Source organism: Fulmarus glacialis, unplaced genomic scaffold (assembly GCF_000690835.1).
Source record: "Fulmarus glacialis isolate BGI_N327 unplaced genomic scaffold, ASM69083v1 scaffold15007, whole genome shotgun sequence".
NCBI classification, from domain to species: Eukaryota; Metazoa; Chordata; class Aves; order Procellariiformes; family Procellariidae; genus Fulmarus; species Fulmarus glacialis.
In genome coordinates, this window is record NW_009222783.1 from 18181 (window position 1) to 39494 (window position 21314).

The 21314-nt window shown below is 39.1% G+C and overlaps 1 protein-coding gene across 1 annotated transcript in view; it reads right to left on the minus strand.

Annotated features, from left to right (window-relative positions):
- Positions 1-21314, minus strand: part of RNF145 (ring finger protein 145) — a 42662-nt gene that overhangs the window by 12293 nt on the left and 9055 nt on the right. The window contains 3 exon segments of the mRNA XM_009581583.1: positions 3267-3502; positions 8367-8458; positions 14143-14251. Of these exon segments, the coding sequence (XP_009579878.1) occupies positions 3267-3502; positions 8367-8458; positions 14143-14251 (437 nt within the window).

Genomic DNA, 21314 nt, shown 5'->3' on the forward strand with positions numbered 1-21314 from the left:
TCTGTCTTGAAGTAGGGAAAAGTACCTGACTGTGCAGCAAACTATCAGACCAGCTGAATGCCCCTTCCTACGAATAACTGGCTCGGAGCTGCTGACTGCAGCCAGCTCATAGCCAGAGGAGCGAGGGAGGACACGTGCCTCCCAGTTCACGCATAACCCTCTCAGGCCTTTTTGCCCAGCTTAAGTCACAGCAGTGTTGTTTTCTCTGTAGCTACTGCCAAGTCACTGCACACACTAGATACTGAAATATGAGCCACATCATTTCAGCATAGTAAAACTGCTTTGCTGACCTGTTTGTAAGGAAAAACTTAAACATAAAATGTTTGAGGTATTAAGTATCTCAAAAAACAGTATGTACCAGACTTCTGACTGCTCCTAATCTACCAAGTGTTTTGAAATTCATGTTTAAGCATTATTTCAGAAGACTCTGAAGCTCAAACTACTTCTTTTGTATTGCAACAACTAAGTTACAATGCAGTCGTTTCCAAGAAGCTGGAACTTCATATAGGTGGACTTAATACAAAAGGTGAAAAGGAAATCACTTATAACTACTATTTTCTCATCATCTGCTTCCCAGGATGACACACAATCCATAATGGCTAGCAAATTCTAGCAAACGCTAAAAAAGCTGCCTACTTAGTCTGTCATGACAAGCATGAGGGATGTTATGCTCATGAGACCTGCTGCAGAACGTACTGTCGCTGATCGACAAGCACCATGCTGCTGGCAGGGACACTGTGCCAAGCTCCCACTTTTAACACAGACTTGTGAAGGAAGTGCATCTGCCCTCAGGAGACTCCCTTGGCCTCTCCCTGGCCTCCCTTGGCAAGCAATCCTATGCAGCTCCTGGCAGAGTACTCGACCACATCGGAAAAGGGTCATGCTACGCTCATAATGTAGATTCATAACCGTGAGGTATTTCTGGCATCTTCTGCTGCAAGTAGGCAGCCAAGATTCTGGACCGGCTTTTAAATTATACCATTAGCTACAGTTTGAAATACATACAGAAAATCTGCTTCAGCCCACCTGTTAGGGCTATCTTCCCTATGGTGCTGCATCCAGGAAACACTTCTGGTGTTTAACATCCCAATATTCACTAAGTTTTGCCACCGATATCAAAACAGCAATCAAATTCAGCCTAAAATAGTAGTAAACTCACAAACACCAGGACGAAGGCATTACTGAAAACTAACAACTGCACAAAGTTATAGCGATGGAAATACAAGTAGGAAAATATTCAAGACAAAGCAACAATATTCTCCTCTGGAATAAGCGTACTAAGTTTGAGTTGTAGTGGAGTTGCAACCACTTACACGAACACACTATAAGCCACTGTTTTTTTCCGTTCTGTTTCAGGAACACAGGTAAGCTCTTTAAAAACAAAAATCCTGTTTTCCTGTATTTTCAATACAATGCAAAAACCACTCACACACAACTTTTCATTCCAACCCACTCTTTGCTACACATGCATTCAGAAAAGCAGCATACAATACACTTAAAAATCCAGTGCCGCATTATAAAGTTTCTGCCATTTTCTCTGTATTCCCAAGGAAAAAACTTTATGCTCTCTGCCTAAAAAGTCAGGAGACAGAGTATGATCAGTGTCCAAAGGCATGTACAAGGAATACTTCTTTCTCCTGATTACAACACTGTAATACAGCCTGGCAAAGATCTGAAATACTTGGGGGAGAGGGGGGAAGAGACAAGCAATCCTAGAGATGAGGAGACTTGTGTAACAGCTATATTTAGAATACAATTCTGACCAAGGGGGGGGGAGAGGGGGGAAAATCAGCAAGAAACAACTATCTCCCCCCTCACCCCAGAATGTATTTGCAATTAAAACATTCCTAAGATGCTGAAGTGTTTTAAACATAAGTGTCTAATAAAAAATAGATACACGACACTCAAATCTGAATCTGATCTGAATTTGACTTCAAGAAGCTAAACTCTGCATCCATTCATACATGTGGAAAATGGAAGTGCTGGTTCCAACCTGTTGCAAGTCTTTGAGCTGTACAAAGACGTGCAACCGTTTTACCCCAAATGTTACCACTCTAAGTAAACAGTCAGCGTGATTTTCCTATTCTCACTGGAAAACAAGGATATTGAAGCTTTGCCAGTTAGCTCCCAAATTACTTTTTAATCAGCAAATCTACAAGCTAGTTATGGACACGATCAGACCATGCTAGGTGCTGTACAAACACAGAGGGATAATCCTGCTCCAAAGACCAATTACATACAAAATAAATAACCAGACAGTACTGATCACCATGTCAGGCTGAGACCTTGGCACACCAGACACTTACTGCTGCCAAGTTTTTGTTTGTGTATGACAGATATGACAGCAAAGAAGAGCTTTAAAGAGGCCTTTGAAAGAGCTTAACAAGTTAGTTTTCAGACTGCTTTTGGACTGAAGAGCAGAAGGCAGAAAACCAGTAGCTTGGTTTGAAAAAAATCCAGCGAGTGGTGAGAGCTGAAATAGCAGGTCAGTCAAAAATTAAGCAAGCATCAATCTTTTTATATTGAAATATTATATATACATAGAAGGATGCATATACACATATATTTTATTTTTATATAACATGTGAGGTGTGATGTTTCTGTACTACTAACAAAGTATCTTTTCAAGTGAATATCTATCAGATGTCAAAGAGCTAACAAAATGCTTATATGTCAGATCAGTCTTCTCTGTTCCTGCTAACTCTTTTGTTAGAGGTCTCAGCAATGCTGCTGTTCTAAAGAAAATACTACAGACCTTTCAAATCACTGTCTGCAAGTTACAAATCACTGACTGTAAGTCAGCGATTATTGCAGTCAAAATCAGCTTTAGCATTACTCCCAATTTAACACTACTACAATTACAAATGCTTTTCATACAGAAGGCATTTCTTGAACAGCTACTACAATTAATGCATGGGGATTACCTTACTCACTTAAGGAGGCTGTAAATAAATTCCATTTGCCACAATCTTGTCTTTTTGCCTGGATTTGGGAAGCACTAAGCAAAGTCCAAGCAAAGTGGACATGCTCAGCTGACCAGCAGTGTAATTCAGGCTAATATCTTAACTGCTCACCCATACAAATTATAAGCTACCATAAATTAAAGAAACAAGATGCTATGGATAGGAACACATTTGGTTTGCTAAGAAAGCATGAGTTAACACACACACACAGTTGCACTGAAAACAGCCAAAGTATTTTTTATTTCTTTCCTGCAAAAAAGGCTCAGGCCAAGGAAAATAAAATTGTTATGTTCACTGTCTTACCTGGACAAGCTCTCTGTACGCAGATTTCGCCAAGTTATAGGGTACCAGAAGATTTGATGCCAGAAAGTAGAGAACTTCTAAACCAGTGAAAATCATGGCAAATTTGTTGATGACAACAATGGTTTCCAAAGGGACCAGGCAAAGTCGTGCCAGCAGAGGGAGCATGTGAGCAGAGAAAAGCCAGATCTGTTTTGTTTTCATGACGCAGGAGCAGAGCGTACATACCACCAGCTGACCTGAAAACGCGACACAGTATTTTATAATCAAGCTGATTATCCCCTTCAGGAAAAACGTATATTAATACATTATCTTTCCATAACACAGTTATCAACATCCAGCATATTATGACAGTTCTAACTAGGACATAATCTGTTATGAAACCAGGCTCCTCTGCGTCTTTTGCTGGGTCACAGAAGTTACCATTTTCCAGATTAGTGAGATGTAAACCCAGAACACATGCAGAATCATACTCAGATTAATATCAAGTTCCAGGAACAAATCATGCAGAGGATAACCCAACAAGTCATCCCTCTTCTTCCTTAACATCCTTTCCTTACATCCCATCAGTAGCTGGATACACAGCAGCAGCTTTTCTGAAGCTCAGCTAATACTATTTCATCCCAATCTGCGCAAAAAAAGTAATCAGGGGTCCCAAATGCTTTTTAGAGCAACAATATTTATACTATCAAGAGGAATTACTGGCCAAGAACAGCAACAGAAGAACAGCCAGATCAGCAGCTGAGACTTCAATAATTTCATAATGCCCTGAGGCAGTTGCTCAAAATTATCACTGAAGCTTGCAAGTGACAGATAATTAACAACTAAATTCTCTTTAACAGTTGGCAGGGACACAAGCACGAGCAAACCTCTCCCACCCACCCAGAGATTTGGGGGGTGGTATTTCTAGAGCAGACCACTCCAGTATAACTGCTCCCATTAGAATCACTGGAAGTTGTACCCTTTATCTCAGAGGAAATGGAATGGGGCGAAATGCACATTGCCTGGCTAAGAACATTTCTCACTCATCATTTAGCAGTAAGGAAAAAGTTTATTGCACATTATTTAAAAGCAGAACCTTGTTCACCATCTATGTTAGTTTAATCCGAAAGCCAGAATACGTGGTATTAAACCCAAGTGCTTCTGCTCTGTTTTGGAGCTACCTCCGCTGATGTTTGCATTTCACAACTCTTCCCAAAAGCAGGAGTTAGCCTTAGCAAAACAGAGAGTAACAAAATCAAGGCCGTTAACATCTCTAGGTCAGTGCTAACTCCATGTGTTCACATAAGCTTACTGATCTTGTAAACCCTTCTGGATGGGTTGGGGAGGGAAGCTGCGAGAGAAGAAATAGCAGCACCAGGGTTTTGCTTTCATTCTGCCTAGCTTCCCTACCTAGGAAAGGACTTCTGCTTTCAAAATAACTGCAACTGAGCTGAAAGCAATCTCTAATCTCTACTACTTAAGCATACAAAGTTCTTCCTCCTTCACACTGTCCTCTTTCAAGTTTAAGTCCTACTGTCAATTTACTAGATGTATTTTTGCATTAGCAGATATCTTTTCAGAACAAGCACCCTTGCTCTCAGAAAGACACTATTAGCATACTGGGTCTTACAAGCCTCAGAAAAAGTTACTCTACTCATCTTTTTAGAGGTTCAACAGACTCCAGCTCTGAAGCATCCTCCCTCTGCTTTGTTGTTCTCTGCCCACACACACGTTGCTACAATCCTATTTAAGACACCACCAGTACACTGCTGTGCTGTAACATTCAGAAGCCTGGCACAGTCAACTTGCGAGGATTTCTGCAACTCATGGTAACTAAGGCAACCCAGCTTCACACACAAAGGGATACAAATACCAGCATCCAATATGTTCTTCAGGATTTAGTAAGAGTGTCACCATCTGAAAAAAAATATTGCGATGACATCACGTTAAACAACCCAGTGCTCTTTGGGATGACTCTGGAGCTCTCCAATCACAAAATAGGACCTCTGAGTCCAGTCTCATCTCATGCAATAGCAAAACCTGCTTTCCTCCAACAGTGATGTGCCCAGTATGCTGGTAATCCCTGCTAAACTCTCTGACCCTCCCACCTTTTTGATCTAAACACCGATCAAAAGTTACTTGTCATGGGAAGGAGAGCTGTACACCATCAAAGGAAATGCATGGAGCGCTTTCTCTGGAGGCCCCAATCTCCTTCCTGAAGTCTGCACCTTGTCAATTCTCAACCCCTTCAGGAAGGGCCTGAAAACATCTCCAATAGAGCTTTTAGTGACTGGTACTTCCCACTTTAAACTAGGGTAGCAGCACGTTACTTCAGGACAGACAATGTCTCTCTGCAGTAAATCATAGTTTATCTCCAAGTGGGGCTGTGCACCGTCAGTCATCACACATAACATAGCAGGATCAGTCAGAAGAAATTAGTTTGTACCTCATATCAAATCGTAAAAGGATTTTAACACTCTAGCTATCTGCTGAGACTAGCAAATTCAGCTGAATGTTTCCACTCTGTAAACTTAAATGCCGTGGACTGAAAACTGCCAGATACAGCTAATGAACCCGACAGCTGGAATCCTCCTGCAGGACACCAGGCTCCTCTGCTAGGGAATGAGGTAATAAGGAAGTTGCCTTAAGTTCCTGCCCATTCTTTTCCCTTCCCAAAACCTCCACAAATACATTAAATGTTGCTGACAGGTAGCCAAAGCCTCCCAGCTTGTAAACTAATGGAAAGTGTGCAACAAGAAAGCCTATGCAGCACAGCCGCTGTTCAAGCCACTTTAAGTAGAGAACTGTCTGTATTTCATTACCAATTTTAAAAAGCTGATGTTAACAAATTCCCTGGCTATGTCATTAACCGTTATGCAAAAAACAGGATGTCTTAAAGTTCATATATAATGCCATTATTGTGCACTAAGAAAAAGCAAGTCTTCATGGTAGCATCGCTTCCAAAACCACGCAGCTTTGTAACGTTCACAGCTGACATGCTCACAAAGTGGCACACTCATCCAAGGGGCAGTCTTCAAAGACATCTATTCCATCCAGCGTGTTAGTAACCCTAGTCAACAGTCATCAGACTGAATTAGATCCAGTGGAAGAAATGACTATGAGAGCCCATTCAAAAAGTACTAATGAATAAAAGCATTAACAAAGATTAAATTTGTGAAGCAGCTGGCATACTGTACATCATCCCCTTAATTCTGACCAGAACTTTTAGGAACCAGAGCTGTATTAGTAGCACGATTACTCCACCATGCACCTGCCTCAGTGCCTTTGTCAACAGTGCTGCAGCACAACACTGGCAGAACACGTAAGAAAAAGATGGAGCAAAGCACCTGTATATTCATTTTGCTGTGAAGATGACACAGTTCAGTGCAGACATGGCAGATTGCACTGGATAAATACCTTCGTATGTAACAAATTTGAGAAAGTACTTCATATTTATATAAAACACTGCCAAGCCTCTTAGCCCACTTTCACAGGTCCTCCCCAAAGAAGACCACTTGCCATCAAGACTAAAATTACACTTTCAAGTTGGCTTTAAAAGAACAGGGGAAATTAATAATGGGGATATTAAGTATGTTAACGTACACACATTTGCTAGTGTAATCAAGCACCTACTTCTGAAAAACAATTACAATAAAGGGACACTTCAGTCTGACACCCAGTACAACCCAAAACTAAATTGGATAAAAACAGTATTATCTTTCTCTCACTTATTTTTACTCCGTATTAAAACCTGGATGAAGCGTAATGGGTTTGACTCTCGGTTTAGTTTCTGTTTAAATGTTACTGGATGACACAATTCCTCCTGATCTCTTCCTGCCCAGACCTGCCTGCCACTTTGTGAAGCCCTCTGAGGGATTCTGCTTTATTATGGGACCCTGCATTGCACCAGAGAAATTCAAAGGACTAATTACAAATATTTTCTCATAGAAACACACTAAAGGCTTTAGTTGTACTTTGGTGTCATTTGGCAAGACAGCAAAATATAATATATCTAGAAATTCAGAAGAGAGAAGAAATTATATCTAAAAAAGATTTCCTTTCCTTGAAAAAATACCAATGTTATTTCTATTAAAAAAATATTAAAAGCAAAGACAAATGCCACATTTGAAAGTAAGGATGCAGGCAAACAGGAGATGTATATATTTTGGTAGACCTAACATACTGTAGAGAAGTAAACCCATTTAAATCTGCCAGTAGCAGCTGCAAGTAAATAGAAAGCAGCTGAGTTTTGCCAACAGTACATGGCTGACTAAATCTGTCGATAATCTGATGAAAACCATAGATTTTAGTGAAAGGAATTAAGGAAGATTTTTCTTTCAAGCTTGTCTCAGGCTTAATTTTAAAATACACATGGGGAGTGTGTGTGTATTCCGATATCCTCTCAGTAGAACATATGGTATGGCGTAGCAACCTTAATGCTGAATTTATTCTCTCCCAGTCAAAGTTCAAAGGGTAAGGGAACAGTCTAGAAAGCCCAATTCTTCAGGATTTATTTGGGATTTTTAGGTAGAGAACTCACCTCTGCCATTAATCAAACACAATTTAAATGTAGTTTTGACTTGTTACTCCTTAACTCTTTAATTAGTCATATCCCTGGGACTCCTTTAAAAAAAAAAGTAGCCTGTAGCCCCATGCACACACCCACAAATCTTTTTCACCATTTTTTTGTAAGAGAATGATAGTGTTCATCTATAAGGCCAAGAAAGAATAAATACTTGTACACCACTTTCATTGACAAAAGCACTAGAAATACATGTTACTATTGAAATTTCTACAGTACTTTCCACCTGAAGATTATTATAGACAATCCAATCCTTCTGAATCAGATTGCGAGTCTGAGAAGAACATAGGGGCAGAGCATGACAAACAGCCCTAGAAAATACTTCAAAGCTGCAAGTACAAGAGTATTGGTAAATCAGTGGCATAGAAAAAGCCAGGCAGGATACACCTAGCCTCCCTTGCCTCTTGCATATTAACAAGAATCACAGCTACTAAAAGCAGTAAGAAAAATTTGAAACCAAAAGGTAAAACGTGCATAGGTTTCAATGAAGAGAATAAGGCAGAGCTCTCTCCTGCATCACAAATATTTAAAGCACTTACCTACTAAAGCAGTCATGAAACGATTCATCGAGAGAGGTTCCAAGTACATTGGCCCTTCATATCCTGATTCCAATTCACTCCTTACATAATCCCTAAAAAAATAAACCCACAAACTATTAAGATCCATCTGATCAGACAAGAAGCAATTTATTCATTCCACACATATGTAACTTCAGTGTATGTCACAGTCAATTAACTAAATTACAAAAAGCAGTATTAACACTACTGTTACAACAGCCTCACTGATGTAAGGATCTAACTGAGGCATGACTTAAGAGAAAAAAGTATTATCTGTAATTAGACTCACTGGCATAGCTGCAAAAATCCTTTGGGACATCCAAGCTGTTCTTCAGAGCATGGCCTGAAACTACTTATTGACAAAGCCTCTGAAGCACCATTCCATTTTTAAGTATCCTTATTAAGTGTTCTTCTTCCTAATAATAATTTCTTTTCCCACCAGCTCCATGTGAAAAAAATTTTAAAGCTTGACAGAGGTCTACCAATTTAATGGTTATAGTATTTTGCACCTAACAATCTCTGCATTGAATTTAAAAATAGGTATGAAGGAAAAGTGACAGTCATGAGCTGGAGTCAGGAACAGAGTTGCTTCATAATCCTTTTATCCAACATGACTTAAAATTTTAGCTCTATCCTGGGAAACTTGGGGGACCAACCAGATACCCTCAAACTGATAGACTGCTATTGACAAATACAGTGAAATAGTCTGATAATCTGACAGGATATTTATAATTTCTCTCAGAAAACACTGGCTAGGAGGCAGTGGGCTCAGGCAACCAAAGAAAAAGATAAGAACGTGAGAAGACTGGGCATTTTTCTGCTGTTGGTGATCATCCATCAGCTCTGCTTTCAACCAGGCTAACATATGTAACAGCAATATAATTCAAATAGGAACTTCACACTAAGAGCAAGCATTTTGCACTTTCAGAAGGCAATCCTGGAACAGCACAGCAATAATTCTCCAATGGCTCCTTAATCCCCTGCCATGAGATAGCAGGCAATACTCATGATCCTTTGCATCCAGATCTCCAGCCCCTTTTTCTGCCTTGCCCTGCGACCCCTCCTTCTCCACTCCCAGGACAGCTGCTTCTCCACCCTTATTATGACACTACCAACTCTGCCACCAGCAGCACAACTAACCCTGTGCTCGTATCTGGCTGATGCTGTCCAGTCATTCATGTCTAGCTGCATCACGTCGCGGGAATGCCAGACAGACACACTCGATCTGACCCCGCACAGAGCTAGCAGAGTCTGTTTGCTCGAGGGGCACGGCACTTCATTTATTACTTATTTATTTCTATCAGTGAGGCAAGCCACATTTGCTGGGAACAGATGCAGTCAAAGCAAGGCAAACAGTACTGGAAACCACAACCAATACTAGAATTGCTCTTTTTATTTCAGTGCAGAAAAATATGCAACTCAGTGCTACTGGAAGCATGCATTTCTCCCCAGAAATGTGGAAATATACCCTTCTTCTAGTATTAGCTTGCTACCCCAATGCATTCACATTTTCATTTGCAAAAAATCTCTGGAATTCAAGACATAAATCTCAAAGTACTAAAACAAACACTTCAAAGCCTGTTCTTCATAGCTGACAACCCTGCCTACTCACTGCAGCTTTTCAAGTGTCATAGTATATGCGAGGTATGTTGAAATGGGTTCTTTAGGCTGTAACCTACAATTAAAAACACATGAGGATTGAAAAGGCACTTAAGATGACCGATTGTAGGTAGAACTTTCCCCCTTGTTATCAAGATATAGCTAAGCACAAGGGTTTTTTTCTACCTTTCAACATCCATACAGATGTAATCTTTGGGACAAAGTTGGGTTTTTTCTTTTATTTATTTCATATGAACCTGCAGAAATCACTTTCTGAAAGCATTAGCAACACAAACAGGATAATCCATCAGAGTTACAAAGGCAGAAAAAAATAACACCATTTGCAACACGCTGAAGATGGCTTTTTGTATGAGCAATATCATGTTCCGTCCTCAAATTTAGAGTGAAAACACTGGCTATTTCTAAACTGCTGGAAGTTTCTTCAGTATCTGTTAGGAAACAGGTTACAAAATCACCCAGGACACCAACTGTAGCAAGATGACCTTACACAACTTAGCTAAGACATACCAACAAAGCTGGACTTACAGTTGCTTCTTCAACACCAGGAACATGCCTGGAGATGACCCAAATTCCTTCAAGCTACATTTCTTGCCATTGTCTACCTGATGCAGTCATCTGCACAGAGGTCTGTACTTGGCTTAATTCTTTAAGTAACTCTCATTAATTGAGTTTTAGGCCTACCAGCTTGGAGACGCAATGTTTTAAGATCTCCTAAATTCTTTAAACAGCATTTGTAGATGATGTCTGAATAAGGAAAGTCAAAGCAATGATTCTCTTTATTACCAGTACAAACACAAGGATCTTTTGGCACAGACAGCAATCAGAAGATGCCTCGAACAGCTGCAGTGCCATACAAGATGCTGAGAAGAGCAAATGCCTGCACTCAATTTTGATCAATTAAAGCTGTATTAAGCTGCAGCTTTTACATTTGAGAATTGTTCACTTTACTGCAGCAATGTAAGAAAACAAGAATGCTAAAATCATTATTTACTAGTTAATGAAATGACTGAAACTACATTATTACTTTAGAAAATTAGGATATAAGAATAAAGCTTAGATCAGATTGCCTGCTGTTCATTCTGTAGATGCATTTCCAGCCTCATTTAATCAAACTGCGGGACTGTGAACATATACTCACAGACAGCCATGGCTAACATTGCTTTAAAAAGGTAAAGAGATACAGTGCTTCACACATGACGATTTTTTGTTACTGAAAATGCAGAAAGGTCTTCTGTTATTAAAAATATGCTTTGTAATTGACTGACATAAGGCACAGTGGTTATCTGACCTAATTGACTCGTGTTGCTGACATTTACTTTGGCTGATTAATCTCTGCCATCAACATCAAACACACTCTCATAGGTTTTAAATGTCTACAGACAACTTAAAATTAAGTGTATTTTAAGATTATCCATAAGAAACAATTCAGTCTCCTGTTGCCGCCCATATTCTCATTCTAAGCTCTGCGAGGCTCAACACTTGGAATACAATCATAACAAAACTGCAAAACATTAAATAAGATAATGATGTAGTTTCAATTTTTTAGCATTAACAGTGTGTTTAATTGCATAATTTCTTTTCTGCATAACTGCATCATTTATTTTCCCACGTTTTATTGCTGGAAATAGGCAAAAGAAATGTGATCCTTTTAAGCAAGACATTTGTGCAGCTACATATAAAATAAAATCGGCATCCATTTTCCTTGTCAGGAGCAGCAGGATTTTGTTTTTTTAAAGCTGACTTCTCCTTTTTCCATAAACAGATGGCGTACTATCTCCACCCAAATGGCCAGGTTAACATGCTACATACAAATGAAGCATCTTCTTGGACTCTCCAAGTGTTCACAAACATTAATCAATCTTTGCACATTAAGGTAATTCTCAGTCTTGCAGATAAGGAAACAAACACTTAAGAAGTTAGGTGACTTGTCAAGGTCACATAGACCTGGAAGTCTGAAGTCAGAGCTTAACTGTAAAATTCAGATCTTATTCCCAGACTTGCAGCTGAACTGCAAGCTATTTCTGGGATGGAAAAAAAAGCACTGAAAGATGAAGTCTTTCAACAGCTCAGAATTTCCAGGACACTGCAGAGTCACAAGTGCCAGCTGATTCTGGTCTTGTTCTATAATTTGCATTAACCAAACTGGCCTCAATATGAGACCTCTTCATCTCTCTTAAATAGCATTCCAACTGGTAGTGCACGCGAGCAATTCACCAGAAGTTTTCAGCTCTAAGCAGAGTTACTAACAAAGAAACACTCAGGAACAGTTTGCACATGTGACAACTGTATGTCTTGTTATGATCAGTCTGCTAAACAGAAACATCAGCTGGAACTGGATAGCTTTGGCAATAAAAGGAATAGCTTTACTAACATTATATTTGTGCATTACACTTTACTATTTTCAATATGAAAACTAATGGGATTCAAAAATTCTTTTGAAAAGCTAATGCAAGTGTCACTCCCCACATTATACAAAAGCTGCCGCTGAGAACCCTTGCACAGTGCTTCCTTCCAAAGCAAGTCAGTCTTATATCTAGGGAATGGGTAAGCTCACTAAAAAGTGTTAGCAAGTACATTTGCTTTGCAAAATAGCTAGGGAATACTACTGGACTATTTGAATCCAAGACATCTTTTAATTAAATGTATTTTTTTTGTGCCAGCTGATGCAAGATTTAATTAAAGTCTTTATTAACTCACTCCAGAAGTACCAAATAGAGAAAGCTTAGTACAAATACGCCAAACAGTCCACGCAATAGTTATCTAATATGTTTCAGTGAAGCCTGTAAAGTCTCAAACCTCACAAAGCAATAGAAATCACAACTCACATTACATAGAAACACAAACAGTGCTATCCCTTAACATATCAACCAAAATCCATACCGTCTCTCTTTTAAAAAATTTAAAGATCCAGAATGGCATAAAGATCTCTAGCTGTAAATGTTCTGGACCAAAGCCCTGTAGCTGATGGGTATTTGTTACTTTACGGTTTTATTTTCATTTCAACACAAGTTCTTAAATAATGTTTAGGTTGCTCTTTTCTAATAAATAAGCCTTCAACCCTATAAGAAACACCCACAAACTGTATCTATAAAACTCAGGGCTCCCCTGAGGATGATAAAAAAAACCCTCTTTCCTTCCCACCCAGGCAATAAGAGGCCATAATTCCCCTCTTGCACCCTCATCCATTCAGGAAATCATTAACTGCAACTCTGACAGCCACAACAGCGACATGTCAAGTCACCACAAAACCTTCATTAACACTCCCCTGAACTGCAACATAGCAAGTAAGAGATATTCCAGCACATGCTTTAGAACAACAATTTTGATGCAGAAATAACAAACCTATTACTTCACTTAAGTCAATCAAAAGCACATTTTCAAATGTTTCCCATCAGCAGGCACCAAAATAAATCAGGCTCAAGTCCATATTTTCAAAACTTCCTATGTAAAGCCATTAATGTGATGGCACTCTCGTAATGGTTCCAATTAAACTTCTTGTCGGTATGACAGTTTACATCAGCTTTCAACAGATTTAGCTGGAGCCAAACAAACGAAGATGATGACCCTGTCTCGTCCGACTCAAGTTCTTCAGCCTCTTGCTTTGCGTTTTAGATCCAAAATGCCTTTCTTTTTCTTTTCATTGTAAAATATATTACATAAAGAAAGATGAATTTAAGAATAAATTCCACTACTACTTTACTTTTACCATCTTCATATCTCTATTTTCTCTTTCAATGTAGGTACCAGGAACCTAAAAGTAATATCCTGTCTACTTTGTAGAATGCCCCAATGTTGAAAGCATGTTAGCCGAGCCATTTAATAACTCAGATTACTACATCAGAGGCCACATTCAGTCTTGTGGTGTTTTCTCTCCTCAGATTAATGGACATTACACTCTACAGAAATGTAGCTCTAAATTCCGTTTAAGCCAAAGAAAATACACCAGAACTACCTGACTGCATATTTAATTCCGTAAACTTTTTCAAGACAAAAACCAGCAAGATATATTTAGGTGTCTGGCATAGAAAAAAGGCCTCCACAAAACCAGACCTATCCATTTATACAAGATAGTAACAAAGTATCAGTCATTTTTCTAATTCCCAAACCAAGCTAACAAAATTAATCCAATTATTCTTACCTGGAAATTTGGTGCCCAGCATAAAGCAGCAGTGCAGTCAAGAAGTACAGATAAAGCTGAACCAGGTGTTGCCTTGGTAAAGTTAGGAGCACAACACTTAAGATGTAACCTGTTACAAAAAGCAGAGGTTGAAATTTAAAAAACACACCACCTAATCCCAAATTTCTTAATATGCATTAACACTCAAGTTATCCAGATCTCTTTAACCACCTTGTTTTCATTTGGTTTTAAAATTCGCGTACCTACATTTTCCTCTCATCAAAACACAAAGCACCCAAAAAACCTGCCACTTTTTCTTTTTTTTTCCCATGAACAGAAATAGCTCTACCAGCTTCTGTAAGATTACATCTAGATGTCAAGAAGCGGACTTGATCCACAGTATTTTAACAAGACTTAATTAACATAACCTATGTAACAAAGGGAAAACAGGCCTAGGTCTCCCTCTTCTTCCAAATGAAAGCAAGTTTCAGTGTCACAGGGAAGAAAGCCTATCCATCCAACAAACTCAAGTCAATTGATATAAAAAATCCTTTTCTTCAAGCAAAGGACACACAGAACACCTTTTCATGCTGATTAGGCATTACACATTTGAATTCTTCCACTATATCCTCATGGTTTAAATACACTTTGCATGACCATAATTTGAGATGGGGACACACAGGCTGTTCTCCATACTAGCAATATTAAAGCACATTCAAGCTATCAGCGTTTCATAAATCAAGGCCAAGACTTGGCACAGCCTAGGATTTGTAGGCATTTACAACAGCAGTTCTTTTACTGCTTGTTAGCATTTAGTAAGCCTGTGGAAAAAGACCCGACGCGATGCAGATACAGCTTTACTCTTCAAGAACACAGCCTGGCTGCTCAGCAGCCTCTCCAACAAGCAGAACACTGATCCTTTTTTTCATACCTGCTCTCATTAGGATACTTAAATAAAGCAGTACTTTGAAGTCCATTTCACAACTGGGTGGTACATGCCCATCCTCTTCTCCTTCCCAGACAGACTCTGCAGGTCAAAAACCCAGCACATGGTGCCCTTACTAATCTTAATTTCCGAGCTCTCCATCACAATGCAGTGCACTCATGCTCTTTCTGAAGGTCACCTTAAGTGCTTGGCACTGCAATCCATTTAGGAAAAAAACACCAGCAACAGCCAACAACTTCCCTACAGCTAAGAACAAAACACTATAGAAGAACTTATCCTGATACTTACAGCTATACTAGTCATGTTATATTTAAAGTTTCATCCATCTATTCAGCAATACTGGGCACAGCCTTTTTAACTGAGTTAATTTATACTTTGAGCTTTTTAAAAATACTGAAGAAAATAATGTAACTCTAGATTACACATTCATAAGTAGTGGGACAACCAGCTACTATAAAACAGCTTGGGAACACAGTATGTTCCAATATTTGAAAAAGATACCATTTCAGAGTCAGTTGGTATTTATGTAGAAGTATTTCAAGACTACTTAGTATCTGCCACCTTCAATAAGCCATCTCTGTAAAATTCTACCAATAGTTAGGTCTTCAAGAAAGTAACTTGCAACATGCTCCTAGAAAAGGCATCAGACCCACAGTATGCCAAGCAAAGATCAATTCAGATATGATAGATGATAGGAGGGATGATAGACAGACAAAGACTATTTACTTACCTTTTTTAAAATACAAATATACAATTTACAAATTTAACATTAAAGATAATTTTTCAAGTACTTTCATAAAGTAGGTGTGACAAGTTGCATGCTCCTCTGAGGATGTGCTTTTTCAAAAGCTGAAATAATTGATAGTTTCTTTGATTAAAATGAAGTTTTGATTAAAGTGAAATATCATACAAGTCACCATCACTAGTTTCTGTACAGTATCCATTTGATCGTTTACAAAAATGAGGAGAGGGATGCAACACCTCTCCTATGAGGAAAGGCTGAGAGAGTTGGGGTTCTTTAGCCTGGAGAAGAGAGGGCTCCAGGCAGACCTTATTGCAGCCTTTCAGTACTTAAAGGGGGCTTATAAGAAAGATGGGGACAGACTTTTTAATAGGGCCGGTAGCGATAGGATAAGGGGTAATGGTTTTAAACTAAAAGAGGGTAGATTCAGACTAGATATAAGGAAGAAATTTTTTGCAATGAGGGTGGTGAAACACTGGCACAGGTTGCCCAGAGAGGTGGTAGACGTCCCATCCCTGGCAACATTCAAGGTCAGGTTGGATGGGGCTCTGAGCAACCTGATCTACTTGAAGATGTCCCTGCTCACTGCAGGGGGGTTGGCCTAGATGACCTTTAAAGGTCCCTTCCAATCCAAACCATTCTACGATTCTATGATTTTTATTTTGAGCTTTTTAAAGGGCCTGAAATCCAGCACCACAACAGTTTCCTTCTAGCAACTGTTTTATACAGAATAACACGCTTCTAGTTAATACAACACAGCAGATGTTCTACATTGCCAGTTTTCTTAGCAAACACCTGTATTTTATGGAGTTCATCTTCCCTGCTCACCACCTTCCTTCTACCAAATACACAAATGACAAGAGCAGGAATCCCTCAGCAGAATCTCCACGAAGACATTTAACTAGTTTGCACCACACCACAGCATCATGAGCCAGCTCCAGCAGCTCTCACACCATCTGCAGACATTCTTACACCTTGCCTCTGCTGTATTCACCACCTTCCCCTGATTGCTAAGTTAGGGACAATTCTCTCTGCGGAACAACCCACGTGGCACAACCACGTATCATTCCAGCACTTGAGTCGAATCTCTCTAAACCCTTCCTTCTCACTGTTGCCCATGACTCACCTTCAGGTGGAGAACTAAATGCAGTTTATTATGCAGTCTTTTATTCCTCTATTACTCTATAAATAGTCTAAGAATACCTGTTTACTGTATCTGCATTTAAGCTCTGCCATCTTCTTTACCTTATTCTATCACATGAAAGTCTGCTCCTTGGCCACATGATGATGTACTTGAGCGGTGCTAGGATAATTTCTGTAAAAGGAAGACATTTTAGAGGGCAGTAACTGCACTCCAACACAGCCATGTTATATAGGAGTATTTTAGAAGTGACTGAAGTTCATTCTTCTCTACATGATCACAATTTTAACTAAAATAATAGCAGGATACATTGAATGAGTGAAAACAATGTCCAAATACAAATCAAAAGATGAGAAGATTACTATGACATCTGTGCCTTTTAAACAGAGGGCTTCCAAACAGCACAGATGCTTGTAACACTGCACAGGGAAGCAGCACAAGACAGCCAAGGTTACTGCAGAAGCTTGAGCAATGAACTCCACCGCTCATAAGTATGGGCTGGAATTTAAATGTTCACTTTGAAGCAGCCGTTAGCTCCAATTGTTAGATTTTGAAGAGGGGGAGAGCGAGAGACATTTAAAGTAGTTCCCTTTCACTCTTATTTACAATTCCCCCTTGTGACTTGATAAGAGATTTTGACACACTTCATACTGCAATATTTGTGTTTTTGCTGCAGAGGCCCTATTCCCAAAGTGGTACCAACCTCATTTTTATCAACAATGCTTTTGCCAAAAAAAAAAGGCAAATAATTAATTACCAAATTTTCTCACTGCAGAAGAAAAGGAAGACAAGCTCAAATTCAGACATACTAGCAGCAATATTCTATTCCCTTTGTTCTCGCCCCAACAAATGATGTAATTAATGTATGGCATAAACGAGATTCTACTTCAAAACAAAGGACCAGGAAATGAAATCTCCCACAGCAGCTTTCTCATCTAAATCATTACATTCTGTTTTCCTTTGCACCTCCTCTGTCAGAAGAAAACATGATGTTAAGAACATATATCCCTTTGGAGAGATTCTCCACACACAAGGATTTACAGTTTGAGAAACAGTCATCTTACTGGGTAACCTTTAGTCACGGGTTAACGGTAACTAACGCCCACTTCCATCCAAAGCTTTCTGAGCTCTACCGTCTGCAATGAGCGCTCCCCTCCCTTGATTTAGGCCATGCATTTTATTGTCACTCTTGGGACATGGTGTATTGTCCCTTTTAACTCGCCAAGTACATTTCTGTTTAAGTATAAGCAGCAGGGTCAGTGAAGCCCAATTCCTGCCCTGGTAAAGAAACCGTTCTAACACATGTTAAAAAAAAAAAAGATAAAGACAAGAGAGAATAAGTTCTTTCCTGAATACAGTAGTAGTGCCCTAGGGCTAGGCTGCCAAGAAACAGAATCGCACCCTTAGGCTTCCAGCTATAAGAAGCTCTATAGAAGACTCATTCTGCCAACCTTACAAATATTGTAAGACTGAGACCCACCCCTCAGTACCTATTCAGGAGCACAAGAAAGCAGAGAATTTCTACTGCCTCTCGTGCAAGACGGTACAGATTTAGGCCACATTGGAGAAAATAAACTGTGAAAACAGTAACAAGCAGAAAAGCTAAGTTAAACATTGCCAGACAAGAACACATGTATTAACTAGCTCATGACCTCATTTACAACTTGTTGATTCAGCTAGATGAAAACCTCTCACTGTGCAATGCTCATTGTTACAGTAAGCAGCAGCTCACAGGTTGCCTTTCAGCAATCCCTCTCTATTTGTGTATCACCAAGGTGTTTCCCAGCTTCTCTCACCCTGTATTACCTCTTTGCCGACTCAGGTGTCTGAGTTTTACTGACATGCTGCATACAACAGAGGCTTCTGGAGCATGATCAAAGTTGCAACCAATCCTCTTTATGAAACATTTTAGTGCTCATTTGCATGATTACAGATCCCTCGTGTCCACTTCACATTATTACTCAAAGTTTCCTGCAGGTTTAGTCTAAAAATGAGAACTTTGCACATGAAAAAGAGTTCATAACATTTCTTAATAAAACCACACCATCTCTTGGATACTGCTTCTGCAGAGGCTTGCCAAGGAAACACTGCCCCCAAAAGAAAAGCAGCTCTTTATGCTGGATACTACAAAGTGAGGAATTCAAATCTTTGAGTGACAGAAAGTAATAGTACAATTGCTTGGATTCTACCAGGAAATTAATTTGGGGGGCCCTAACTTCCCACTCCCCCATATCCTCTGAGGGTAAAGGGCTCATCTTATAATGACTTTGCAAAGCAACTTGCTGAGCAGCAGCATACCATCAAAACTCCTGTCTCTCCTGACACAACATAGGATCAGGGCACTTAACTTAGTCATTTCATTTCAGCCTAACCCTTGACTGGCACTCTAAGTATAAATAATCTAAGAACTGAGTTCCTTACAGAGATTTGCAGTATTGTCCGAACAAATAAAATGGACTTTTGATTCTAGTTCTGCCGGATGATTCAGAGGCTGTTTCTATAATACAGCATACCTAATGATCAGTTCTGGGACTAATTACAATTATGGAGAACCTGAAGAGTACTGGAAAAGAACACAGAAGTGGCACTGTAAAAATATAAACAGTCACAATGTATTCTAAATTATGAACACAAATTGGTATGTTGTCATAAGACTGGTACTCAGAGTCAAGCAAACATCAAAATTTTAAGCATCTTCTTTCAAGCAAGCTGCTATTGGCTTTTTTTTTTTTTTTAAAGTGATTCAGGTTGCCAAAAAGAGATACCAGCTTTACACAGAAAAATTACCTGAAAGTATACATATCCTGAGAAAGCTGCTTAGTAAAAGCCTATGACACTATGGAAGCAGTATAGGAATCAGCAGTCTCTAGAGTTGGAAAGAGAAAAAAGGGTATGCTATATTTTGAGCATGGAATACTCTCTACCCTCTTCCATGTTTACCAACTGCAGCATACACTGCATTTTATCCAAGAAGACAATATGAAGACATAGCAAGTAATTTTTTTAAGAAATAAAGTCCTAAAATTGCATTTGGTTAAAAATAGTACAGTTTAAAATAGTAACACTCAGAAAATAGTTCTACTACACATTTAGCTAAGTGCTGCCGGCAGGAGGGAGACAGAAGACATGGGACAGCAAACCCAGAGATGCTGAATCTGAGCAGCACTTTGTCTTTGTATGCATTAAGTGCATTTACACATTTAGTCATGCATCCTCTTCTTACAATTTGGGGAAATTTCTTTCTGGAATGAACCGACTGCTTCTTTCTTCTCACATTGAAGCGTCACTGGACGCTTTTTACTGTGTTTGTATCAGAGTACCATATCTTTCCTCTTAAGAGAAAAACCACCACAAAAAAGCAATCCAAATAAAAGATCTTCTAATTAATGCAGAAGAGCTTAAAGAAAAGTGAGCAGACCAAAGTAGAGAGCAATCAGCAAACACAGGATGGCAGTAAGTTCAGAAGGTTTCTTCTCCCTCAAGCCTCCTTTTTAAAGACAGCATTCACAACGAGTAGTTCACACCTAGCAAGTGATGTGGCCAAGCGATTAAAGTAATAACTGCACAGTTCAAGAAACTGTGATTACAAATAGGGTTGTGAAAGATGATGCACCGTCCACCTATTCCAAGTATTCAAACAGTTTCCTTAAGTTTTTCCCAAGAATTTCTTTTTTTTTTTTGTAATGACAAAGAGTACAGTTTAAGATAGAAAACTGTTCTTATTTTTATTCTTAGGTAAGAAAACACTATGTATTTAGTGCAATTCTGTGCCTCTATCGTGACAGTGACTTAAATTCCAAGTCTGACTATGATTACAGGTTAAGCTCATGACTCTCCTCTTCCCATCCAGCTCAGAGTATTTACCAGTAAGCACAAATAGCATTGCTTTGCCCTTCATAGGAGGAAATTACGTGGTTTCAACTGTTTCCACCTTCTTCATCAAAAGAATGAAAAAAGAAGTAACTGTCTTCTCAGAGCTCCTCTACAGTGCAGAACACTGAAGTCTAGCAGTAGCAGATTGTGCTAGTCTACCCTACATAGAGGTTTGAGATAGAAAGCCATTTTAGCTAGCACATATCTTTCCTGAAGGAGATGCTACTTTAGATTTATACAAATTACATTACATGAATACAAATTACATTAATGAAATCTTAAAGAAACCACATTATACCTCTAACAGTTGTGGACAAAAAAGTTGGTTTGCTTTCTAAGCTTCTTTCCTCCCCAATCCTTATACCTGGTAACAGACAATATACCAACTGTCAGAATTATACCTAGTAATACAGCACACTGCACACAAATTTATCACATGCTACTCTTCAGCCAGACTGTCTGGATGGGTTAGCAAAAAAAAAAAAAAAAAA